General features: G+C 37.1%; 2 protein-coding genes across 8 annotated transcripts in view; one reads left to right on the top strand and one right to left on the bottom strand.

The window, feature by feature from the left end:
* CCDC122 (coiled-coil domain containing 122) overlaps positions 1-11,323 on the bottom strand; it is a 51,359-nt gene extending 40,036 nt beyond the window's left edge. For both annotated transcript variants that reach the window (XM_037060048.1, XM_037060058.1), the window contains exon 1: positions 11,251-11,323. The gene's annotated coding sequence lies outside the window, so the exon portion shown is untranslated. The remainder of the gene's footprint in view (positions 1-11,250) is intronic.
* Positions 11,324-11,445: 122 nt separating this feature from the next.
* On the top strand, positions 11,446-26,111 carry LACC1 (laccase domain containing 1). Of its 6 annotated transcripts, none has more exons than XM_037059993.1 (7): positions 11,446-11,504; positions 12,602-13,220; positions 13,852-14,030; positions 14,851-15,016; positions 17,815-18,040; positions 19,545-19,705; positions 25,201-26,111. In XM_037059993.1, exons 2-6 carry the CDS (start codon positions 12,659-12,661, stop codon positions 19,702-19,704), a joined length of 1,293 nt encoding a protein of 430 aa, XP_036915888.1. In that variant the 5' UTR covers positions 11,446-11,504; positions 12,602-12,658; the 3' UTR covers position 19,705; positions 25,201-26,111. The 6 variants fall into 6 exon arrangements, with proteins under 6 accessions (XP_036915888.1, XP_036915914.1, XP_036915922.1 ...); XM_037060019.1 differs by lacking the exon at positions 11,446-11,504 and adding an exon at positions 11,664-11,719; XM_037060027.1 differs by lacking the exon at positions 11,446-11,504 and adding an exon at positions 11,816-11,923.
* The last annotated feature ends 1,155 nt before the right edge of the window (positions 26,112-27,266 follow it).

The following is a 27,266-nucleotide window of genomic DNA, read 5'->3' as shown; positions in this document are numbered from 1 at the left end:
ATAACTATAATTTGCTCCTACCCTGAAGATTACCTGCTTCCAAGTACACTGGGTATATATTATACAAAATGCCAATGGGTCCAAGGTTTCATAATAGTCACAGATTGGTTGACTGACATTCCTAACAGGTTTCACTTATCCCTCCTCATCATCAGCCAGAACCAAACATAAACATCTCAGAAACTACTTCTTGCCCAGAGTGGAGTTCCATACCAATGGAAAGACACTGATAAGGTCATTCAGTCTCATGTTTTCATTTTTAATGGTGACTTTATGCTTTGTAGATTCTCTTTGTGAAGCTGTCAGCTGAAAATGTGATCAAAATGCTAAATTTACTGAATACCAAAGTAGATAGCCAGACTTCCTCATGAGAGATTTTTGGAGCTCTCCTTACTCTTAGTTTAAAAAAAAAGTTCTTATCAAAGTATCTATGACCTCCATGTTGCTACATTCAGTGAAAAGTTCAGTCCTCATCTTTCTTGACCTATCTTGACCTTTCCTGACAAATGATGATTTGACATACCTAATCATGCCCTCCTTCTTGAGACACCATACTTTTTGGTTTCCTTTGCTGGTTCCTCCTCATCCTTCTCATCTATGTGAGAGTGTTCTGGTGTTCAATCCTCAGGCCTCTTATTTTCCATCTACTCACTCTGCAGGGGATGCTATCCAGTCCTATGACTTTCAAATCCACTCATAGGCTGACAACTCCTAAGTTTACATGTCTAACCTGAACATCCCTCTTGAGCTCTAAACTGATAACATATTGCCTGATGTCTGCATTTGGATTTATTATAGGCACTTAACTTAGCACATCCCAAACTGAACTCTTTATAGTAGAAACTGCTTCTTCATAGTCTTCTCCATCTCAATAAATTATTAGTTCATTTTTCTTGTTCAGGCCCCAAACCCCGAAGACATTAGCAAGGAGGTCTCTAATGGGGTGTAGAGCCGGGGGCAACTGAACCAGACTTCCCTAAGATAATCATAAATGAGACCTCATTGTTGGTGGTTCACAGGTCCTCTGGGAAATCCTCCCAAACTATGTGGCTCACCACTGCTGCCCCAATTGTTTTACCCAAAGGACCAGCCAAAATCTCCTTTCTCTTACAAGGTGCATACAATTCTTTTAGCAAAGCTCATTGGTTCCACCTTTAAATTACATTGCAATTAATTCTTCCAGCCAAGATAGAGGTATAGGTAGACACACTGTGCCTCCTTACACAACCAAAAGAAGGACAACAACAATTTAAAAGCAAACAAACAATCAGTACTGACAGAAAACTGAACTGTATGGAAGTCCAACAGCCAAAGAATTAAAGAATAAACATTCATCCAGACCCGCAGGAGGGGTGGGGTCGGGCAGCCTAGTGGAGAGGACTCACAGCAAAGCAGAGGCTGGCAGACCCCAGGCATGAAAGGCGGCAGATGGTGGACCCAGAGATGCAGGGGACTGTGGAGGGGCTTGGCACACAAGGTGATTGGAGGACCAGGCGGTCCCACATTCCCACGCAGATAAACCAGGTGAAACTGGGGAGCAACATAGACCATGCAACTCAGGGCTCCGGCCCGGGGAAATAAAGCCTCAAAACACTGACTGAAAACACCTGTGGGGGTTGAGGTTCTGGGAGAGACTCCCAACCTCACAGGAGAGTTTGTTGGAGAGACTCGGGGTCCTAGAACAGACACAAACCCACCCACCTGGGAAGCAGCACCAAAAGAGCCCAATTTGCTTGGGGAAGCATGAGAAGTGACTGAAATCTGACACAGAGAGGAGCAAGCACCATTGTTCCCTCTCTGACCCCTTCCCCACATACTGCGTCACAACACAGTGACTGGGTTGCCCCACCCATGTGAACACCTAAGGCTCCGCCACTCATATGTAACAGGTGTGTCAAGACAAAAAAAAAATGGCCAAAGAAAAGAACAGATCAAAGCTCCAGAAAAGTACAACTAAGTGACAAAGAGATGGCCAACCTATCAGATGCACAGTAATCAGGATGCTCACAGAATTGGTTGAATTTGGTCACAAATTAGATGAACAAATGAAGGCTACGCTAGGTGAAATAAAGAAAAATGTACAGGGAACCGATGGTGATGGGAAAGAAACTGGGACTCAACTCAGTGGAGTGGACCAGAAAGAACAAAGAAACAACCAAACAGAAGAGAATGAAGAAACAAGAATTCAAAAAAATGAGGAGAGGCTTAGGAACCTCCAGGACATCTTTAAACGTTCCAGCACCCTAATTATAGGGGTACCAGAAGGAGAAGAGGAAGACCAAAAAGTGGAAATGTTATTTGAACAAATAATAAAGGAGAACGTCCCCAATCTGGCAAAAGAAATAGACTTCCAGGAAGTCCAGGAAGCTCAGAGAGTTCTAAAGAATTTGGGCCCAAGGAGGAACACACCAAGACACATCATAATTACATTAGCCAAGATTAAAATAAAGGAGAGAATCCTAGAAGCAGCAAGAGATAAGGAGACAGTCACCCACAAAGGCATTCCCATCAGACTGTCAGCTGATTTCTCAAAAGAGACCTTAACAGGCAAGAAGGGGCTGGAAAGAAGTATTCCAAGTCATGAAAGGCAAGGACCTACATCCAAGATTGCTCTATCCAGCAAAGGTTTCGTTTAGAATGGAAGGGTAGATAAAGTACTTCTCAGATTAGGTAAAGTTAAAGGAGTTCATCATCACCAAGCCCTTATTATATGAAATGTTAAAGGGACTTATCTAAGAAAAAGAAGATAAAAACATGTACAGTAAAATGACAGCAAACTCAAAATTATTAACCACACATAAAACAAAAACAAAAACAAACTAAGCAAACCAGAACAGGAACAGAACAACAGAAATGGAGATCACATGGAGGATTAGCAACAGGGGCGTGGGAGGAGGAGAGAGGGGGGAAAGGTACAAAGAATAGTAGCATAGATGGTAGGTAGAAAATAGGGGGAGGGCAAGAACAGTACAGGAAATGTAGAAGCTAAAAAACTTATAAGTATGACACATGGACATGAACTAAAGCAGGGGAATGTGGGTGGGAGAGGGTGTGCAGAATGGAGGGGAGTGAAGGAGAGAAAATTGGACAGCCGTAATAGCATAATCAATAAACTGTATTTTGAAAAGTAAAAATAAAAGTTTAAAAAATATAAATAAATAAATTACATTGCAATCCAATCACTCCTTATCACTTGTAAATACTACCTTAGTAGACAAGCCTTCCCTGGTAAATCTCTCAAAACACATGACTTTCCCTTCTCCATACTCCATTTCCTTAACCTACCTCACTTTTTCTAAATAGCATTTATTATCACTTGCCTCTTATACATTTATTTCTTTTCTACCTTCTTTTACTAATATAAGCTCCATGAGGGCAGAGACCTAGAACAGTGCCTGGCACACAATAAGTTTCTAATTCTACTCTGTCACCACTCCAATTCAGTTCTACTGATAATGCTTCTAAAACCCTGTTCTGATCATGTCAACACTGCAACCAATCTTTCAACTATCTCTTAGATGGCATCTTCTGTAAGATGTCTTTCCTGATCTCACTGAGTAGATGTGATTTCTCTATCTCATACAATTGTTTCTATATCTTTATTATATCATGATTTATAACAGTAGAGCTCCCAGAATAATATAGAGCTTATTCTTCAATCTAGGTTGTGCCAGGTAGTAGTTTATTAGGTTAAATTCTTTACAACCCAGACCTCAGATTCCTTATCCATAAATGGGAACAACAGAAGTACTTGGCCTTGTTAGAATTATTGGGAGTACTAACTGAAATAATACACATTGTAAAGCATTTAGAAAAGAAGTTCTGCTATATAACACATTTTTAATATTGTTTCCATTATTTTATACTATATTTCTCCATTAGACTGTATACTCCAGAAAGGAAAATACAAAGACTTACTCATTTTTGTGTTCTCTAAAGTATTTTATAAACAATCTTAAAAAGGGAAGAAAATCAGATTTATCCTATAAAAAATAAAGTAACTAGTCCTTCTTGATCTATATTCCTAAAGCAACATAAATTGAAGAACTGGGATGATCTTTATTTAAACCACCTATTCATGTAAAAATATCTGCTTTAACATTGGGGAAGTTTTAGGGTTTTTTTCTGGCTTTCTATTGTATAATAGACAAAATATAAAAATGAAAACAAACTACTGCCATCTACTGATCATTCATTATAATTGTATAAAACAACAGTTTAGAGACCAGCTAGATGTTATCAATTATTCTTTCATTCAAACCACATATGTGGATAAATATTAAATGCAAGGCATAATGGGAAATATAAAAATGAATTGACTGATTCTAAAACAAATAAACCTATAATACCTAAAGTATTTGACAGTAAATATCCAAGCATTAAATATAAAACAAAATTGTTAAAAAAAACCACTTTTGATTAAAAAAGCTTTACAGAAAACAATGCAATGGAAATACTATAATAAGCCATTATTCTTCTATATTAACTATGGAAATACTATAATAAGCCATTATTCTTCCATATTAACTATAGTTAAGATTTGTTGGATATTAACTAACCAGTACTCTTTTAAGTGCTTTTACATGAATTATCTTTTTTTCCTCTCAAGGAGCAACCCACAAGCTAGATTTTATTTTTACCTATATTTTGTAGATGAGAAAACTATGACTTGGAGAAATTAGGAAATATGCCAAACATCATATATCAAACAAGTAGGAAGGATGGAATTTGAAGCAAGTAGGATCCAAATTACTATTTACTGGGTACTTAATATATAATAAAACACTATGATAAGCATGATTTGTGCATGATCTCATTTGACTTTCAGAGACAAGCCCCTGTACTTGGCCCTTGGGAGGAGATTTTAAAAATGCCACGGTTCCAGCTTTTGGTAACTCATTATCTGATACCTCTCTCCAAGTTAATGAGCAAAATAAAGCAAGCCTTTCAAATTCCACTGGGGCTTTTGAGAGCTTCTGGCTTATAATAATTAAGAGGAGGCAACTCTATGTGTGAACCATGTCACATAAGCACCATTTTCTATTTTGAATGGAAAAAGCTGGTATGTGAACTTACCAGGTAGTTTAAGTAATTAAGTTCATAATTTCATCCTACACCCCTTAGAGTAGATATTTCAGTTAAAAAAGCAAGAAAAGAAAAATATAAATAATTTTCATGTAAGTGTGAAATTGATTTGTTTTGTTTTCTAAGGGGAGGGAAAGTTTAATATTAAACCTGACATTCGATTGGATAAGCTAAAATATTAACCTGGGGAAAGATGAGATAAATGTTTTTTCTGGTATCAAGGGAATTTATTATTATGGTCTATATGTATAATAAGCATGATAAAATCAGATCTGGGTGGTTCAATTTCAACAAATAAATTAAAGAGGCATAATGAGGAAAATGTGGCATACTGCACAAATGAGTAATAATCAAAAATACATACTTTGAGGTAGAAAAGACTAAGTCTTTTCAACCAATGTTTTCATTAAGCTATAACATCATCAGAATCACCCAAAAGGAATTAAGTAATTAAATCATTTAAAAACTGCATACCTATTTATATATCAATGTCTTAAACCTGCTGAAACTATGGATTGTTCTCTTTTCTGGCTAGGGAATGAGATTAAAATGTCAGAATGCTAAAAACAGAAAGAAACCAGAGAATTTGTAATATTCCTTAACTTCCTATCATATATAATATTCATATATTATTCATAATGCCTATAGCTTTCTCCTAAAGGTAGGATGTCTCTGAGAGTACAGATAATACTGGACTACCAAAACATCTCATTTTGGGATGTATACATACAAGGATTACTGTGTAGCCTGAATCCAAGCTTTAAGAAACCATTCAGGCAACTGTTTGAAAAAATATATAGGGGGACTTCCACCAAGATGGAGGCATAGGTGAAAACACTGTGCCTTCTCCCACAACCAAGTTTGAATACAACAAAGGTTTGGAGAACAAAGACTCAGCCAAAAAACAGAAAATTGAATTATAGGGAAGTCCGACAACCACTAACCGGTCAACGGGACGGTAAGAGGGGCGGAGCCAGCAACAGAGCAGGGTCGGGCAGGAAAGATCCCCAGACCTAGGCGTGCAATTGGCCCGGACTCAGTCAGGGTGTGGGGCAGACTGACTGCGGTCGGTCGCACATTCGCGCACAGTGAGACAGACCACGCAGGCCCCAGGGGGCGAGGGCTGATGGTGGTGGCACACTCGTGTGCAGTGGGACGAAAACGCGTAGGCCCCGTGACAGTGGCAGCTGCAGCACCTGTGGGGGCCCTCGGCAGAAGGCAGCAGACGGGACGCCATAGTTCCTCGTTGACCCCGCCCCCACATATAACGTCACAACCCAGTGACTTAGTTGCCCTGCTCTAGTGAACACCTTAGGGCTCCGATCCTGCTACGGAACAGGAACGAACAGCCCGAAAGATGGTGCAAGAAGAACTCAAAGTCCCAGAGCCGATAACTCTCAGCGACCAAGAAATTGCCAGCCTCTCAGAAGCACAATTCAAAACACTTTATCAGGATGCTCACAGAACTGGTTGATTATAGTCACAAATTAGAGGAGCATATGAAGGCTAAACTAATTGAAATGAAGGGGGATGTCCAGGAAACCAATAGCGATGGAAAGGAAACTGGGACTCAAATCAATGGAATGGACCAGAAGGAAGAATGAAACATCCAACCAGAAAGGAATGAAGAAGTGAGAATTCAAAAAATGAGGAGAGGCTTAGGAACCTCTAGGACATCTTTAAACGTTCCAACATCCGGATTATAGGGGTACCAGAAGGGGGAAAGAAACAGCCACGAGTGGAAAACTTATTTGAACAAATAATAAAGGAGAATTTCCCCAGTCTGGCAAAGGACATAGACTTCCAGGAAATCCAGGAGGCTCAGAGAGTCCCAAAGAAGTTGGACCCAAGAAGGAACACACCAAGGCATATCATAATTACATTAGCCAAGACTAAAATGAAGGAGAGAATCCTAGAAGCAGCAAGAGATAAGGGGACAGTCACCTACAAAGGAGTTCCCATCAGACTGTCAGCTGATTTCTCAAAAGAGACCTTACAGGCAAGAAGGGGCTGGAAAGAAGTATTCCAAGTCATGAAATCCAAAGACCTACATCCAAGATTGCTTTATCCAGCAAAACTTTTATTTAGAATGGAAGGACGGATAAAGTGCTTTTCAGATAAGGTCAAGTTCAAGGAGTTCATCATCACCAAGCCCTTATTATATGAAATGCTAAAGGGACTTATATAAGAAAAAGAAGATGAAAAATGTTAACAGTGAAAGGACAGCAAACTCAGTTATTAACAACCACACCTAAAACAAAAGCAAACCAAGAGGACAGCTAGATCAGGAGTGGAACCATAGAAATGAAGAACACATGGAGGGCTAGAAACAGGGGGGTGGGAGGGGGAGAAGGGGGGAAAAGGCACAGAAAATAGCATAGAGGGTAGGTAGAAAATAGATGGGGGGAGGGCAAGAATAGTGGGGGAAATATAGAATCTAAAGAACTTGAGACACATGGTTATAAACTAAGGGAGGGAGAATGGTGGGGGAGGGAGTATGCGGGTGGAGGGGAATGAAGGGGGGGAATAGAACAACTGTAATGGTATAATCAATAAAATATATTAAAAAGATATATATATAGGCCTTTGGTGAAATGTAGTTATAACCTATCTGCTTTTCTAATTCAGGACAGCAAGGGGAAAGGTCTTTTTAAAAACTCTATAAATAAATAAGCATGATTAGAAAATAGGAGGAGCTTGTAATGGGTTCTAGGGTGACCTCCCCCCCAAAATAAATGCATGTCCTAACTCCCAGGACCTGTGAATGTGACCATATTTGGAAAGGGTCTTTGTAGATTAAAGTAAGGATCTGAAGGTGAAATTTTTCTGGATTTAGAGTAGACCCTCTTTTCAATGATAAGTGAGAGACTGAATATGCAGTGACCAGACTACATATAAAAATAGAACTCTGACCCACAACCTGAGCCAAACCCAGAAAACCACCATCCACCCACATATTATCTACAATAACCAAACCAGGAAGCCATCTTAAAGTTAATCTGTAAATCAGACTTTTAGGGTGTTAGACCGCTATCTCTAATAACAATTGAGGAAAACAAACAACAAACCCTGTAACAACTGGTCCAAAATGGCCCATGTTTGATTAATAACTGACAACTTCCCTAAGTTTTGTCCCCACTTCTACCTTGGGACCAACCAGAAAAAAGCAAATATGCATCACATATGTCATCCTGCTTTGAGTTAGACCACCTACAACTTCCTCAAGCCAACAGTCTACAATGAGGGCACACCTGAAGATAACTCTTTTTTCCATGATAAATTTTTTCCCACTCCTATGCCTGCCTTGGTGGCTGACTCCCTTGCTCTAGAAAGCTCTGATTAAATAGCCTTTGTTTTCATATGGTTGGCCTGTCTTTATTTCCATACAGGTGCTCTTATTTGAGAAAGACAGTGATTTGAGACTCAGACACACAGGGGCAGACCATGTAAGGATGAAGCCACAGAGCCCCAAGCCATGGAACCACCAGCAGCTAGAAGAGGCATGGAAACCTCTGAAGGGAGCATGGTTCTGACAAAACCTTGATTTGAGACTTCTACCTCCATGACCATGTCAGAATACATCTTTGTCATTTTAAGCCATTCAATTTGTGCTAATTTGTTATGGCAAGTTTAGAAAAACAACAGAGCTTTTAAAAATATTTACATGTTATATATCCTTTCCTGGAAGTGTCCATAAACCTTAATGTAAATGGCTTAAAAACAACTATTCAGATTTTTTAAATTCCTCTTGTGTTCATGAGAAGATTTACATAGTGATATGAGAATGTCTGGGATTTTCCCAATGGTTTCCCTTAACAGGCACTATCTCTGCCCTCAAAATGCTCTGTCACTACAAGGAGATAGACACACAGTCAAATACTTAAAATGTAGGAGGTACAAGAAACACAGAATAAGTCTAATTACACTTAACCTCTAACCAATTAACTCATTCTACTTCTTTTGTAAATCATAAGCTGCTAATTCCCATATCATGCTGAATACTGAATGGTTAAGAATCTATTTTCTGGTGAGTCTGTCCACTTCGGATCCTACCAGTTGATTTGTACAATCTACCAATGAGTTATTTATGTATGTTCCTGAGCCTGTTTGTATCAGTTGTACTTGTTATGATGCTGTCAAAACTTAATTAAATATTATGTAAACCAATGAAATAGTGTGGAAATACAACAAAATCTTGGAATAGCTTACCTGATGGTTTGGAGGTATAGTTTATGTAAGAGATACAATGTAGAACTCTTACCGCAGGCCATGTGCAAAAAAATGGCCTTGGACTTTCTCAGTCCAGTGACAAATGAGAATATGGTTGTTTTAGGTTAAAACAAAATATTTAAGGTACTTATGTTATAGTTTTTCATGACTCTCTGGTTTAACCGACTTTTCATTCTAACAGATGTATTTAAATAAATTATATGCCAGCAACTTTACCCTTAACACATTTCCATGTTTAATCCATTAAAAAAATTATTGTTTGGCTATGAGTCCAGGTAGCTCTATGAAAGGGCTCCTTCTCTATGAATAAAATGCTAAAAAAGAAGCCATTAATTGTACTTGATGAGGAGATGGGAATTCAAGGAAGGTTATGTTTGAGCTTGAAGAGTCTTAAAGAAGAAACAGTCAAATAACTATATGAAGATAAGATTGTTCTAACTTGAAGAAATAGCATATGTAAAGAATGAAATCATATGGCCCTCCCAAGGTACAGCCTTAAGTTTGAGTGGCTTGGGATTAGGGAACTTGCTTTTGCAAACCTAAATATGCATTTGACTCATCTGTAGAAATTAAAACAAAACAAAGCAAAACATGCCCAGGCTTGACTCCCAGAGCTGTTTCAAATGTATATCTGGAGTGGAGCCTCTGCATTTATTTTTATTTATTTTTCTAAAGTTCTACTTGTCTTTGTGTAGTGCAGTAAACCACTGGAGTTGAGTGACTAGAGATAAGGTAAGAGAGTGTTACCAGGTGGGTGTTAGGACCAGATGTTGAAAGAAAATGGTATGCCAATAATATAGAATGACAAGCTTTCCCTTCCCTGACAGCTTTCCTATGTTGAACTATTCCTTTAATTTTTACTGTAACATGGAAGAAAATGTCACTATTGTAACATGCCACTACTGTAACATGAAAGAAAATTAATTCCTACCATTGTCTACTAAAACAGGGATAAATGTGTTAAACTGGTTTTCTAACTAAAAGACTTCTATTTTCCTTAAGGTGATATTTAACATAAAACAAGCTGAGGACAGAGAGTGCACCTTCTGGTCAGGTATACAATTTAACACTCACAGATCTTAACAAATGTTCAGCAAAAATAATGAAAATACAAATTTTGACAAAAACATCTGCCAGGAATACTAAACAGTAGGCTCCTATTCTGAGTTGGTGATCTCATTCTCTAATCAAATAGAATAGAAGCCCTCGCCCCCTCCAAGTGCTATTCTAAACTCCCAGACAGCCAAGAAAATAATTTCTCTTTCAGGTAAAGGTTCTTCAGCCTTCACCATCTGAGCAACTATAGAATAAAAGGGAACTCTTCCTGCCAGCATGACCAATTCCACTGAAAATATCCTTTCTTCTACTCTTGGAAGGTGGAATATAACTTTCTTTACCTTAGCATTTTTTGCATAATGTCTGTTTAACTTTTTTTTTAAAGTGAATGTTACATTCTTTGAGGGCTGATAAAGGACGCTAATTTGCACCTTTATCAGCATTTTAATGTGACTTCTAATTTTTCACTAGTGACATAGATTTTTAAAAGGACATATAGGACACCTGTCAACACAAGTGAAGGAACTGTACAGTGTTGGTAGTCAGCAAGACAGGCAGAATCAGGAGGAAAAAGGGAAGAAAGGTTCGACCAAATCGTTTTTGGAAATAAAAACGGAGGAAAAAGAAAGCCTTGTATGTAACAAATTTCCAAGTACTAAGAAAATGCGGTTCTCAGGCCTGTGCTCTGGTGACTGCGCCAAGCGTGACGACCACATGGCAGGGACAGCGAACCATCCCCACTGGACGGTAGAGCGGACGTGGGGTAACGGCTTCCCGTCGCCAGAGGGAGTCAGCGCCTTGTGCCCCGGGTGTCTCCGCCGCCCGCGCCCCTCCTGGCCCCGCCTGCCCGCACGCCTCCCCGGCCCCTAGCCCGCTGACCGCCGGCTCAGGCTCGACGCCCTTCTGGGCTCTGGTTCCTGTTCCTCTTCCCTCCTCAGGGCCGCAAGGGGCAGGCTCGAAGGGCCGCCCTGACCCGGAAATGCAGAGGCGGTCGCAGGAGCAGCTCAGCTCCGGGGCGCTGGGGTCGGCCCGCCGCGTCCGCCGGATAGGCGTCCGAGCCTCTCAGCTCCTCCTCCGTCACTGCAGGGCCCTAGCTTGGCGATGCCAGGCGGGAATACGGCGTCTGCGCTGAGGTGGGCGAGGTGGACCGGCGCCCCTACAGCCCACCTAGGCAAGGGGAGCCAGGCTTTGAACTCCACGAGACAGTCTGGCGGCTTCCCGGTTTCGTGGGGATTCAGAGATGGGGTGGGAGTGGGGCAAATCCCAACAGCTGCCCCCCCCACCCCGCCCCGAGTCCTCAGGCGGAGGTTGGGCACTTGGAGGCGAGGACTCCAGTGCTGCCTGAGGAGTGCGTGGGACCGTCGGAAAGTCCCTAAGGGTGGGGCAAGGTCAGGGGAGGTGCCTGGGCAAGTGGAGATCCGCGCCCGGCGGAGTCCAGCGCGGGGGCCCGGCGGTGACAGTCGCGTTTTGTGGAACTTCATTCACGGCTACCCTCGCTTTTCTTAATGTTTTTCGAAACTGACGAGCTGAATTCGGGCGGGAGTCCTGGATGGTAGGGAGTGGCGGCCCAAGAAAGTCTTTGGCCAAAGGGGGTCCCGGAAGCGAGTCACCTGACGCCGACCGACTGCCTGGTGGGAGGACCAGGTGAGGTGGGAAATCCTCGCGACCGGAAGGAGTAGGAAAGCAAGTAGGAGCTGACCTCTCCAGCAAATCGCACTGGCTTTGGGGTAATTGCCATACTTGTATTATTGTGCAAATATTGGAGAGAAATGGCCACCTCTGCTTTTATCTCTTAAAAACACGATTTAAAAGCACAGCCCCGTTTAACGTTCTGGGTTTAAAGCTCCGTACTTATCAAGGGATGTGACTTAACATGCCAGTCCTATCAGAATTAATAATATGTAACTTAAATTAATATGTCATTAATAAACTGGACTTTAAATCAACAAGTAATTCCCTATATGAAAACAAAAAAAAACAACCAGAAATTGTTGTTTTGCTGGGAAGATGTACAGGTACTTTCAGAAAATAAGTGAACAGATGGCTTTTCTTTGTCATGATTCTTCTATGACAGTGAACTAGCTTTTCTGGGAGGGGACTAGAGTAACTGTTTTGCTTACATATTTAGATCAGTGCAATTCTTTTTTTACCCCAGCCCCAAACTTCTGTTGTAACTGTAAGAAGATCAATATGATTTTACATTCTTATTTATGCTAATATTTCTTTACAGGTGATTGGAGGGGTGCACAAAAACCTTCTCTGAAGAGCCGTGTACCGTTAACGAAGAATGGCGGAAGCAGTGTTGATTGATCTTTTTGGTTTGAAATTGAACTCTCAGAAAAACGATCATCGGACATTACTGAAGACATTGAATGCTCTTGGGTACCGCCATGCTGCCAAGTCCAAGTTCCTTTGCATAATGTGTTGCAGCAATATCGATTGTGAAAGGAACAGTGACCAGGATAATTATGAATTAGAAACAAACAGTGGATTATCCGTTCTGTTGAGAGAATTTGAGACTGTTAGCAATCCCAGTATGGCTGGGTCTTTGTATACCATTAAACAAAAAATTGATGAAAAAAATCTGAGCAGCATTAAGGTCATTGTACCGATGCACCGGAAGACATTAGTGAAGGCTTTCATTGATCAACTTTTCACTGATGTTTACAATTTTGAGTTTGAAGATTTAGAGGTAACTTTGAAGGGAGGCCTTTTGAAACAGCCTTCTGAGGTAAACATCATCACAGCTCAAGAACTAGAAGCAATACAGAATGAAATAGAAACATATTTGAGAAGTCTGCCAACACTGAAAGGAGAATTAACGATAATCACATCTCCTTTGATTTCAGGTATATTACATGGTATCTGTTGTTTTCATGCATGTGAAAAACCAGTTCTTTAGAAATTGTTCACTTTTTTTTCCTTCTTTTGTAGACTGTGGGGGCTTATGTGCTTATTAGCATCAGTTGCAACATGGGAATGTCATGGATAATCTTACGGTGTTAGGGATGTCAAGGGATATCAGGGGATAGCCCCTTCAAAGCCCCCTGCATAAATAAATTTGCTTTATTCAAATTCAGCTTTAAGACAAATCCCCAGGCTTCCTTTAAAATGAGATTTATAACCCTAAGCATTTCCTATTTAGCAATTCTGAAGCCTCAATCACTGGTGTCATTACAGAACAGTGAAATTTAAAACAATCTTCTTGAATAAATAATATTTACTATATGCTATATGCTAGTGGGAATAACAAAGACAAATAGGACAGAAAATACCCTTTGAAGAGCGAAACTCCATAGGAAAGGTAGAACAAAGCAATGAGTAATAACACATGGAGGTGCAAAGTTATATAGAATTAGGTGCCAGATAAATGCAGGTTGATGTGGTCAGGTTAAGTATTAACCAAGAGGTAGGGTTTGTAATGCTTTTTATTGGGGTTTGTATAGCATATTTTTACTCTTCACTGTTTATCTTCAACAGATATTTTCACACATGGGTTTACTACAAGAACAGGTGGGATATCTTACCTACCAACTCTCAGCTCTTTAAATCTCTTCAGTAGTTCCAAACGGAGAGATCCTAAGGTAGTTGTTCAAGAAAATCTGCGTAGGTTGGGGTATGCTGCAGGATTTAATGTGAAGAACTTTTACCAAATAAAGGTAAAATTATGTTTCATATTTTAAAAGATCTAAAGTATATTCTTAACTCTGCTAATGACTAACAGACCTTAAGCAAGCTATTTTTTCATCTGGTGTTTTATCTAAAACGTTAGTATAATGATTATAGTTGTTTTTATTTGACCTATATGCCATAGCCTAAAAAAATCAAGAATATATGTAAATATATATGCATATATACATATATACATATATACATATATACATATATATATATATATATATATATATATATATATATATATTCTTTCACCTGGAGTTCCTCACATCTAAAAGTACAGTTAACTCTCAGAGAGTATAGTACTACTGCCCTTTCTGACCTAGAAGGAAGATTCCTGAAGTGTGGAAAAGAAAGGCCATTATTTCTAAGTTAACACCAGGAGGAACTTAGGGTACAATTGATTAGATAGTGCTTTGTTACAGAATTCTAACTTCACTTGAGTCCAGGAAGAATAAAAATATCATTGACTTAGTAATTAATTTCTTTCAATGAATTAGTTCATTGTGGAAAGTACTTTATATACTTACCTATCTCTAGTAGGAGGTGTTCATGATGAGTAGTGTTGAATTTTTAAATGTTAAATTCTGCTTTCTTTAAGTAAAATGTGCATAAATTATAATGCCAAAAGTGAAATGATAAGTAAATTTGGTATTTTATCTTATATAGAAGTGATGTATTTAATGAACACTAGTAATCTTAAACTGGTTATATAATTTTGTACAAAATGAATACTTTCAGAAAAGTTTATGGTATGAGAAATCCTACTTTCAAAACATTTTTATTACACATCTTTGATATTAGACTGATCATGCCAATGACGTCTGGGTTATGGGAAGGAAGGAGCCTGAATCTTATGATGGAATCACCACAAATCAGAGAGGTGTCACCATAGCAGCTCTTGGTGCTGATTGTATACCAATAGTTTTTGCAGATCCTGTCAAAAAAGCATGTGGAGTTGCTCACTCTGGTAAGTAAACTTAATTAAGCTTTTAGGATTTTACCATTTTGTAGCACAAAAAAATTTTAATTTTTTACTGGTAGGCATGGCAAACAAATAGTTAATTACTATACGTGGTGGTAAGTAAAAAGATAGGGTTAAGTTCAGCATAATACTATTAATAGAAGCAGATAAAAGGAAAACCTAAGTCCAATTATGTGAAGCAGAGTAGAACTCCCCCCAGAAAAAATGGTACCTAAGCTGATTCCTGAGGAATGTATAGGGGTAGGCTAGGTGCCAGTGTTTCTCAGCAGGAGTGCTAGTAGTAACATTTTGGGCAAGATAATCTTACATGGCAGACAGTTTGCTTAGCTTTTGAAATTCCCATTTGTTGTGATTTTTAAAATTTAATAAAGCCTTCATGCTTTTCAAATACTCCCCAGGGTGTGGTGCTGCTACTGAGAAGCCTAGAAGTCTAGGCAATAAGGTAGAGGTTAGGCATATTGCAGAAAGGTGTTCGTAAAGGTATAGCAGCATGTGTAAAAGTACGGAGGTAAGAAAAAGAAATGTTTGGAAAATTGCATTTAGTTTAATATGCTAAGAACACATAAGGGGTTTTAGATTACATATTAAGGTTATGGAATTTTGTTTTTCTAGAAGTGTTTGAGACCTTACAGGCAAGAAGGGGCTGGAAAGAAGTATTCCAAGTCATGAAATCCAAAGACCTACAGCCAAGATTGCTCTATCCAGCAAAGCTTTCATATATAATGGAAGGACAGATAAAGTGCTTCTCAGATAAGATCAAATTCAAAAAGTTCATCATCACCAAGCCCTTATTATATGAAATGTTAAAGGGACTTAGCTAAGAAAAAGAAGATAAAAAATATGAACAGTGAAAGGACATCAAACTCACAGTTATTAACAACCACACCTAAAACAAAAGCAAACTAAGAGGACAGCTAGATTAGGAGTGGAACCATAGAAATGAAGATCACATGGAGGGTCAGCAACAGGGGAGTGGGAGGAGGAGAAGGGGGGAGAAGGTACAGAGAATAAGCATAGACGGTAGGTAGAAAATAGGGGGGAGGGCAAGAATAGTATGGGAAATACAGAATCTAAAGGACTTGAGACACGTGGACATAAACTAAAGTGGGGGGAAATGGTGGGGGAGGGATGTGTAGGGTGGAGGGGAATGAAGGGGGGAATAGGACAACTGTAATGGCATAATCAATAGAATATATTTTAAAATATTACTTTAGATTATCCAGTGGTTATATGTTTATGTGAAATGAGGGATGAGTTTTTGGATTTCCTTCTACTTGTAAATTTATGACTACTTTTCTTTTTAGGCCATAGATAAATAAGAAAGTGGCTAAAGTAATAGAATTAGACAGCTAGAAGTGAGGATTGCTATTTGACATTGCCAAAAGTTACTTAAAATTTGAATCTTGGTTCCTGGATATAAAAAAGAAATGTTATCTGTTACTTCTTAGATTTTGAAATATTTAATTTTAAGATACCAAAGAGAAAGCTATCAAAATGAATCTATTAAAAAACAACAAAGTTAGACATTTCACACTTCCTGATTTCAAAACTTACTATAAAGCTACAGTTCCCAACAACATAGAATACAGAGCCCAAAAATAAACCTGTTCATTTGTGGTCAGTTGATTTTTGACGAGGTACCTATGGGGAAAGAACAATCTCTTTAACAAATGATGCTGGGAAAAGTGGACATTTATGGACAATAGAGTGTTGCCTGAAGGAGTGGAATAGGGCCTGGGTGGAGGGGTTAAAGGGGGAAAATTGAGACAACTGTAATAACAAACAATAAAATAAGTATTTTTTTAAAAAGAAAAGTTTTGGTGAAGATGTGGAGAAATTGGAACCTTGATGCACTATTGGTGGGAATGTAAAATGGTGCAGCTAAGGAAAATGGTATGATGTTTCTTCAAAAATTTTAAAGTAGAATTACCATATTATCCTGCAGTTCTATTTCTAAGTATGTATTCAAATTAATTGAAAACAGGATCTTGATAAGATACTTGCACATTCATGCTAATAGTAGCATTATTCACAATAGCCAAGATGTTGAAGCAAGTCAAGTATCCATTGATGGATTAATGAGTAAGCAATGTGTGGTATATGCATAATGTGGAATATTATTCAGCTTTAAAAAAGAAGGAAATCCTGACACATGCTACAGCATGAATGAACCTTGAGGACATTATGCTAAGTGAAATAAGCCAGTCACAAAAAGAAAAATACTACATGATTCCATGTACATGAGGTAACTGGAGTAATCAAATTAATAGAAACAGGAAAGAATGGTGCTCACTAGGTACCAGGAGGAGGTCGAAAGGGAGATTTATCGTTTAAAACTTGTATAGAGTTTCAGTTTTGCAAGGTGAAAAAGTTGTAGAGATTTGTTGTACAACAGTGTAAATAACCTGTTGTACACTTTAAAATGGTAAATTTTATATTTTTTCACAATTTTTAAAGATGTGGGAGAAAACTGAGGGGGACAGGAAGTGAAGACTAAGAAGGCATAATGCCAGTGGAAACTAAAAGTATAGAACATTTTAAAAAGGAAATGGTAGAGACACCTTCCCCCATTAAATGTCTCTTCTGTGTATACCTCATTTAAAAATCAGTATTTTAATTAGTTAATTGATCATTTAGCTTAATTACTTTTATAATTCATTTACTATTTCTGGACTTGAAAAAATATATAAATTGACTGTGCTTATTTTTAACTTAGATAAAAATTAAGGTGAAATTTTGTTATGTTTTAACTGTCCTTATCTCTCTTTCTTCCTGTTTATCAGGTTGGAGAGGTACTTTGTTAGGTGTTGCTATGGCTACTGTGAATGCTATGATAACAGAATATGGCTGTAGTTTGGAAGATATTATTGTCGTACTGGGACCTTCAGTAGGACCTTGCTGTTTTACTCTTCCAAAGGAATCAGCAAAGGCATTTCATAATCTTGATCCTGAATGTGTGCGGCTGTTTGATTCATCAGATCCCTATGTTGATATTCGTAAAGCCACCAGGTATGTGTGGTTTCATTCCAGAACTGCAAGTTTGCTTATTTCTTCTAAAATTCAAATTAATTTAGAGAATAACTAGTAACTCCAAGAAAAATTCAGGTGGCAGATGTTTAAATAGCAGATATACACATGTACACAAAAACTCATTTTAAATATGAAATATGTTCTTATCTAAGTTTTAATAATAGACATTTTCCTGGCTGGTATCTCTAATGATTTAAAAGTGAAGGTTAAACTTGATATAGAAAAATTAACATGTGCTCTACTTCATAGGTACTCGTCAACTAAATTCTTCTAAATATGATAAACTAGCCCTGACTGGTGTAGCTCAGTGGATTGAGCGTGGGCCAGTGAACCAGACGATCTCGGTTCGATTCCCAGTCAGGGCACATGCCTGGATTGCAGGCCAGTTCCCAGCAGGGGATGCACGAGAGGCAACCAAACATTGATATTTCTCTCCCTCTCTCCTTCCCTTCTCCTCTAAAGATAAATAAATAAAATCCTTTAAAATAAATAAATATGACAAACTAGGAAACTGATATTTTAAAATCATTGGTATTTTTTTAATCGAGGAATATATTTCTTAGCAAAAATACTAGATAATATAAACACATAGTCACTTTCAGGTTTTTATGGTCCCTTACAGTTTGGGGTTTATGAAGTTTTGCTGTTATTAGTTGTTAAAAATTATTTGTCCTTTCAACAAAGGAAAATTAATGTCTGATTTGAATCATGTATGTATTTCACTCATCAAAAACTTGCCTAGATTCTGCCTCAGAATTAGCACATTAGCAGAAAACGTTGCAATTAGCACATTGCCTAGATTTAGCACATTAGCAGAAAAGATTGAAATGGATTCTTAAACGTTACTCTTGGTTATATTTTCCTTGCTTATATTTTGTTTGTTTTGTTGATTAGGTTCCACTTATAGGTGAGATCATATGGTATTTGTCTTTCACTGTCTGGCTTATTTCACTTAGCATAATGCTCTCCAGATCCATCCAAGATATCACTTGAACAACAATAAAAAAAGAAAGAAAAACATACATCTTATTTTTGGAATAAGTATCACTAATTTATAGTCATATTATATATCATGAAGTCTTTATGGAGAAGCAACTTTTCTGGGCAGAATTGGAGAAAAAAGATGGGAGGGTCAAATGACTAAAAAGCATGCGCTGTCTGAATCAAATGAATCTTGTCTCCAAATACCTTGGTAACTTTACAGTTTCTTCTGAAATAAGTACTTGATTTCAGTTATAAAATTCTGTATCCAGATCACGTCTGCAGGATAATATGAAAGGTTGGATAGTTCATATAGGAGATAAATGGTGATAAAAATCTATAATTTCCTGACATGTCCAAGTTCTGTAACTAAATAACAACTTGCAATGTTCCAAGCATATCTTTGTACAAATTCTTTCACACCAGTGTTCATACTTATTTCATATTACTTTAACTGTTGGTAATATAAACTTGTTATCTTTTGAAAAAATTTTATCCTAAGGATTCTTCTAGAAAAGGGAGGAATTCTACCACAGAATATTCAGGACCAAAAGCAAGATCTCAACCTCTGTACGTCCTGCCATCCTGACAAGTACTTCTCCCACGTCCGAGATGGTCTTAATTTCGGTACACAGATTGGCTTCATATCAATTAGAGAATGAGGTATAGTAAGTTTGCTCTTCCCAATATTCCTCTTTCTCTCCCCTCTCTCCTTATCCCTCTTTTCGTCATTTCTTCTCCTTATTTTTAAAAATAATCATATTTAACTTTACTCCTTTATTCATATAGGAAGAATTAAATTTCTACTTTTTAGTGAAGCAACAGTGGTGGAAAAGTTAATTTTCACTGACCTACTCTATTATGTCACAAGACCATTGCTTTTCTTAGTTAATGAAGAATAATAAGGCAGGCATATGTTAAAAGTATCAAAATAAAATAATTTATTCTTTAAAAATATTCTGTATGTATATGCTGCATATCTTTCATGTAGATGGCATCTGTACATTTCTTATTATAATACCCCTTTTTGGGTGTGTGTGTGTGTATGTGTGTGTTTACTCTTTTTTTAAATTTCGTTATTGTTGCTTAATTACAGTTATCTCCAATTTCCCACATTACTCTCTCCTGCCCTGCCCACATGCTCCCCCACATACAATCTTCCCTCCACCACTGTCCTTGTCCATGGGTCCTTTATACTTGTTTCTTGACTTGACCCTTCCTCTTCTTACCCACATTACCTCTCTCTTCCCTCACCTCTGGTAACTATCAGTTTGTTCTTTATTTCCATGTCTCTTGTTCTGTTTTGCTCACTTGTTTGTTTTGTTGATTAAGTTCTACTTATAGGTGAGATCATGTGGTATTTGTCTTTCACCACTTGGCTTATTTCACTTAGCGTAATACTCTCCAGTTCCATCCATGCTGTTGCAAAGGGTAGGAGGTCCTGCTTTCTTTCTGCTGTGTAACATACTATTGTGAAATGTACCATAGATTTTTGATTCACTCATTTCCTAATGGGCACTTAGGATGTTTCCAGCACTTGGCCTTATGGCTGCTATGAACATTCGGGTACCTAAGTTCTTTTGACTTAATTCTTCAGGATTCTTAGGGTATAATCCCAGCAGTGGAATTGCTGGGTCAAAAAGCAGTTCATCTTTAGTTTGTTTGTTTTTTTTTTTTTTCAGGAAATTCCATGCTGTTTTCCACAGTGGCTGTAGCAGTCTGCATTCCTACCAACAGTGTACTAGGATTACCTTTTCTCCACAACCTCTCCAGCACTTGTTTGTTGATTTGTTAATGATAGCCATACTGACCAGTGTGAACCAGTATCTCATTGTGGCTTTAATTTGCTTCTCTCTAATGGCTAATGATGTTGAGCATCCTTTGATATGTCTCTGGGCCCTCTGTATGTCTTCTTTGGAGAAGTATCTGTTCAGATCCTTTGACCATTTTTTAATTGGATTGTTTGCCTTCCTGGTTTGGAGTCGTGTGAGTTCTTTATATATTTTGGAGATAAAATCCTTGCACAAGGTATCATTGGCAAATATGTTCTCCTGTCTGTTCCTTTTTCACTTTGCTGGTGCTTTCTTTAGCAGTGCAGAAGCCTTTTAGTTTGATATAGTCTCATTTGTTTATTCTTTCCTTTATGTCCCTTGCTCTAGGGGAAATATTGGTGAAAATATTGCTGCATGGAATATCTGAAATTTTCCTGCATATATTCTCCTCTATGACTTTTATGGTGTCATAACTTATATTTCAGTCTTTTATCCATCTTGAATTTATTTTTGTGTATGGTATAAGTTGATGGTCAAGTTTCATTTTTCTGCATCTTTCTCCAAATCTCCCAACACCATTTGTTAAAGAGGCTATTTTTACTCCATTTTATGCTCCTGCTCCCTTTGTCAAATATTAATTGACCATAGAGACTTGGGTTTATTTTTGGGCTCTCTATTCCATTCCATTGGTCTATGTGCCTGTTTTTATGCCAGTACCAGGCTGTTTCGCTTACAATGGCCTTCTAATACAGTTTGATATCAGGTCTTGTGGTCTCTCCTACTTTGTTCTTCTTTCTCAGAATTACTGAGGCTATATAGGGTCATTTATGATTCCTTAGAAGTTTTTGAAATATTTTTTCTATATCTGTGAAATGTGTTATTGGTATTTTAATAGGGATTGCATTGAATCAATAAATTGCTTTGGGTAGTATGGATATTTTGATGATGTTAATTCTTTCAGTCCATGAACATGGTATATGCTTCCATTTATTTTTGTCTTCCTTAATTTCTTTCTTCAGCGTAGTGTAGTTTTCTGCATACTTTTACCTCCTTGGTTAGGTTTCTTCCTAGGTACTTTATTTTTCTTGTTGCTATATCAAATGGGATATTTTTCCTGATTTCTGTTCCTGCTATTTTGTTGTTGGTATACAAAAATTCCTTCTGTTTCTGATATTGATTTTCTATTTTGCTGTTTTGCCAAATTCATTTATTAGGTCAAGTAGTTTTTTGGTGGGGTCTGTAGGATTTTCTATGTACACTCTCATGTCATCTGCAAAAAGTGACAGTTTTGCTTCCTCCTTTCAATTTCGATACCTTTTATTTCTTTTTCTTGTCTGATTGCTGTGGCTAGGACTGCCAGTACTTTGTTGATAGAAGTGGTGAAAGTGGATATCCTTGTCTTGTTCCTGATCTTAGTGGGAAAGCTTTTAGTTTTTGCCAATTGAGTATGATGTTGGCTGTAGGTTTCTTTATTGTGTTGAGGAATGTCCCTCTATTCCCACTTTGCTGAGTGTTTTCATCATATATGGGTGCTGTACCTTATGAAATGCTTTTTTCACATCTATTGATATGATCATATGATTTTTGTCTTTCCTTTTGTTTATGTGATGTATTATGTTCATGGAGTTGAGAATATTTAACCATCCTTGTGTCTTGGATGAATTCCACTTGATCGTGGTGTATGGTCTTTTTAATGCATTGCTGAATGAGATTTATTAATATTTTGTTGAGGATTTTACTGTCTATGTTCATCAGCAATATCGGCCTTTAGTTTTCTTTCTTTCTTGTGTCTTTATCTGGTTTGGATATTAGGATGATGCTGACTCCCAAACTCATAAAAAGAGTTTGGGAGTCTTTCCTCTTCTTGGACTTTTTAGAATAGTCTGAGAAGGGTAGGGGTTAGCCGTTTCTTAAATGTTTTGTGGAATTATCCTGTGAAACCATCCAGCCCTTGGCTTTTGTATGTTGTGAATTTTTTGATTACTGCTTCACTAGCTGTTACCCATCTGTTCAGACTTTCTGCTGCTTCTTGATTCAGTGTGGGAAGATTATATGTTTCTAGAAATTTGTCCATTTCACCCAAGTTTTCAAATTTCTATATAATTGTTCATAGTAATTTCTTACAATTATTTTATTTCTGTGGTATCTGTTGTAATTTCTCCTCTTTCATTTCTGATTTTATTTATTTGGTTCCTCTCTCTTTTTTTCTTGATAAGTCTGCTTAAAGGCTTGTCAGTTGTTGTTTTTTTTTTTTATCTTTTTAAAGAACCAGCTCCTTGGATTTATTGATTTTTTGAATTGTTCTTTTAGTCTCCATGTCATTTAATTCTGCTCTGATTTTGGTTATTTCCTTCCTTCTACTTGCTCTCGGCTTTGTTTGTTGTTGTTCCACCAGTTTTTCTAGATGTAGCATTAGGTTTTTTATTTGAAATGTTTCTATCTTTTTTAGGTAGGACTGTATCACTATGAACTTCCCTCCCAGGACTGCCTCAGGACAGTCCCATAGGTTTTGGACTGTTAGTTCATTTTCATTTGTTTCCAGAAACTTTTTGATTTCTTTCTTGATCTCATTGTGACCCCGTTCATTGTTTAATAATATGTTATACAGTCTCCATGAATTAGAATGTTTTTGAGTTTTTTCTTTGAGGTTGGTTTCTAGTTTCAAGCCATTTTGGTCCAAGAAAATGCTTGATATGATTTCAGTTTTCTTGAATTTGTTGAGCCTTGTTGTGTGACATATCATGTGGTCTTTCTTTAAAATGTTCCATGTACATTTAAAAAGAATATATATTTTGCTTCATTGAGGTGAAAGTTTCTGTATATATCAATTAAGTTAATTTCATCTATTGCACCATTCAATTCAACAATATCCTTGTTGGTATTTTGTTTGAAACATCTATCCATTTTTGACAGTGGGGTGTTAAAATCCCTTACTATAAGTGTATTGCTGTCAATATTTTTCTTGAATACCTCCAAGATTTTCCTTATATATTTGGGTGCTCCTATGTTGGATGCATATGTGTTTATAATGTTTATCTTCTTGATGGATATATGAGTATTATGAAATGTTCTTTTGTGTCTCTTTTTGTGGCCACTTTTTTTAAAAGTATCGTATGTCTGATACAAGTATTGCTACCCTGGCTTTTTTTCCCCATTTGCTTGGAATATTTTCTTTAAAGATTTTATTTATTTATCTTTAGAGAGAAGGAGAGAAATACCAAAGTGTTTGCCTCTCGTGGGTCCGCTGCTGGGAACTGGCCTGCAACCCAGGCATGTGCCCCGACTGGGAATCAAACCACGAGTCTTTGGTTCACAGGCCCCACACTCAGTCCGCTGAGCCACACCAGCCAGGGCTGCTTGGAATGTTTTTTTCCAGCCCTTCACCTTCCATCTGTGTAGGTCTTTTGTTGGGAGGTGGGTCTCTTGGAGGCAGCATATGCATGGGTCAAGTTTTCTTATCCATTCAACTACTCTGTGTCTTTTTTATATCATAATATCCCTTTTTAAAAGATTAATTTTGTTGGGACAATATTGGTTAATAACATTATATGTTTCAGATATACAACTTTATAGTATATGAAATGTATATTCAATTGTGTGTTCATCACCCAAAGTCTGGTCTCCTTCTGTCTCCATGAAAAAATTTGACACCCTTTACCCTACTTTACCCTATTCCCCAACCTTCCCCTGTGGTAACCACCCATAGTGTTTGTTGTACATGCCCAGAAGTGAGCTTGTCAGGTCATAATTTCTTATACCTTTCTTAAAAGTTTCTTTTTGAGATGAAGTCTTTGGATAAATATTCTAAATGCTAGAATAATAAATCTTCACATACACAGACTGGCTAAGTTTTCAAACTAGAATTCCAGTTGATTGTCTACTACAGGAGTTGGCTGATTTTTTTTAAATGATCATATAGTAAATGTTTTAGGCTTTGTGAGACACACAGTCTCTGTCTCAACTACTCAACTTTGCAGAACAAAATCAGACAGGAATGATAGAGAAACAAATGGGTATGGCTAGGTTTCAGTAAAACTTTTTCAAAAAACAAATGAGAGGCCAAGTTTGGCCTATAGTCTGTTGTGTGCTGACAGCTGATCTACAGTCTACAGAGCAATATTGAATGCAATTTTATTGAATTATCATTTATTAGAGTTTTTAAGAGTTATATAAAAATATTTTGTGACAGTGATTTAATACTGACCCTTTAGCATGTATCTAATCTTCCTTACGGTTACTTTTAACTGAATTAATGTTCTTTTTAGTCTTCAGAATGTCTCTAAACTTTTAACATACAAAGACTTTAACAGACTAAATGATTCTTACCTTGATACTCTTAATAGCATTAGTAAGAATCTTATATTTGATTTCTATTTATTTTTACAGGTACTTGACTGAATTTTTGCATAACTATTTCCTGCCTCCTTCCAAACTGACTACAAGAGAAATTTAGTTGTTTGATTTACTTAATACTGAAAGGATACTGTGGAGAATTCATGTTTAGGGTAAATTTTCACTAGTATTCAAAGCCAAGTGATTTTCATTTGATCCTAACAATAACTGACAAAAAAAATCAGTGTGATGTGGCTTTCACACTTTATACAGATGAGGATTATTATTAAAGTTTGTTGTATTTGTTATGTAAATCAAGACTAGATCTGTTCAGCCCAGTATTTATTGTGTACCCTCTGTTTATAGTCATTTTGTGAAGCTTGTTGGGTGAAATCAAAATGAGTAAAACTTTTTCCCTTTGAGTGTAATTCAGGGGAGGAGATAAATAATTCTAACACTTAAATTTAATTTTAATTGCAGTAGAAGAGTACAGAAGAAGAAATGATTAATACTATCTAGAGGCAGGATGTATGGAGAAGATATTACAGAGTAAATGACAGATCATGGGGGCCTGAAAGATGTACAAGTTTTTGAGAAATGAAAAAGTCATAACACATTGAGGGAACACTATGAACTAGAGTATGAAACCCAACATTTGTAGCATGTTCTAGAGAGAGGAGTGTGTGAACAGGAGTTTCTGGAAAAACAAGTTGGAAACAGATTATTTAGGGTCTCAAATGCCATGTCAAAGAGTTTGGAGTTTATTTTCCAGGCAAAGAGTAGGCATAAAATGTAGGGCAGTGTTTTCATGTCCTTGACATCACATTGGGAAAGGTTGATAACTTTCCAATTTTTTACTGTGCATTATTTTGTTTATAGTTTATAAATTTATAGAATATTAGTCATATGTTACTTTATGTGTGAAAATATTCAAAACCCAAATAAAACTGTTTTGATTATCTATGGTGAAAAGTTGTCTTCATCTATTTACTGTGTGAAAAGTATTGATTCAGTAACTCAGGAGCAAAATGACTAGGTTGTTAAGTGATCATATTGTATGGTCTCTGCAGAATCTGCCATTCTTAGGCATTTGTATATAGGTTCCTGGGACTTTTAAGCTGCAACCACATGATAATTTTTTATAAGTTTTGTTTTCGATCTAAGCACTATTACTTAGCTGCACATAGGAAATAGCAGTTGTAATTTTAATAAGAGAAATTAAGTTTGAAAATCAAACAAAGGTTCATGACATGATTTTTTGGAGGTACTAATTATAAAACATTTAGTCATCATAGTGACTAAATGTACTATACTCCACTACTTTATAAAGCACATAGAAAAAAGATCTTTCTACTTGGAGGTAGCATTTCTTTAAATAGCTCTGCTCTTTTTTTAATATAAAGTTGAACCAATCTATATCTCTATTTACTTATACAGGAAAAAAGGAGAACATTTAATGTTAATGAATGTTTTGCCCTTTAGATGTAGCATATTGTAGTTCAAGTAGATAAAAGCATTCAGGAGCCCTCAACCACCTGGACCTCACTTCTATAGAATCCCCAGTAACTGCTTTTCTGTAAGTTGATTTTTTTTGGGGGGGTGGGAATTTAGAGAAACTTACTCTGTATTACATGACAAAATCATAAATAATACCCATGAATTCAGAGAAGATCTGATGACAGTGCCATCTGAATTACATCATTTTATATCTCAAAGTGGTATTTGTTTTCATTAGGTTGTCCTAAAGTTAAATTTACAGTGTGTTTATTTCATTTTTTATGTGAACTCTTTGGGAATGCACTAGTCTATGGAAGTCCAGCACTTTTTTTATTTTTTATTGTATTTTTTTCCATTACCATTTAGACTCCTTATACTCCCCCTCCATCCCCTGCAATTACTACAGTGTTATCCATGTCTGTGAGTCAAATCCAGCACTTTAAAGAAAGCACTGCTCAGTTATCTGTGTGTTTGTGTGCATGTGTGTGTATCTCTGTGTGTGTGCTAAATAGTGTACAAGAAATATTTATCTTCTATGTGTGATATATAGCCTCTTGCTCTAGCGAATGTAAATTCAGATAAATACATTAGATGCTGTAGAATTATAGATTTCTCTCTATAAA

The sequence above is a fragment of the Sturnira hondurensis genome, unplaced genomic scaffold (assembly GCF_014824575.4).
Source record: "Sturnira hondurensis isolate 20B ecotype Veracruz unplaced genomic scaffold, ASM1482457v3 Scaffold0001074, whole genome shotgun sequence".
NCBI classification, from domain to species: domain Eukaryota; kingdom Metazoa; phylum Chordata; class Mammalia; order Chiroptera; family Phyllostomidae; genus Sturnira; species Sturnira hondurensis.
The sequence above is the reverse complement of the archived record's forward strand: the minus strand, read 5'-3'. Positions and strand labels throughout refer to the sequence as shown.

Coding starts and splice junctions, on each gene's coding strand:
- LACC1 (XM_037059993.1), top strand. CDS start 12,659: ATGGCGGAAGCAGTGTTGATTGATCTTTTTGGTTTGAAATTGAACTCT. Junction 14,031..14,850: donor AGAACTTTTACCAAATAAAG/GTAAAATTATGT, acceptor CTTTGATATTAG/ACTGATCATGCCAATGACGT. Junction 18,041..19,544: donor GATATTCGTAAAGCCACCAG/GTATGTGTGGTT, acceptor TTTTATCCTAAG/GATTCTTCTAGAAAAGGGAG.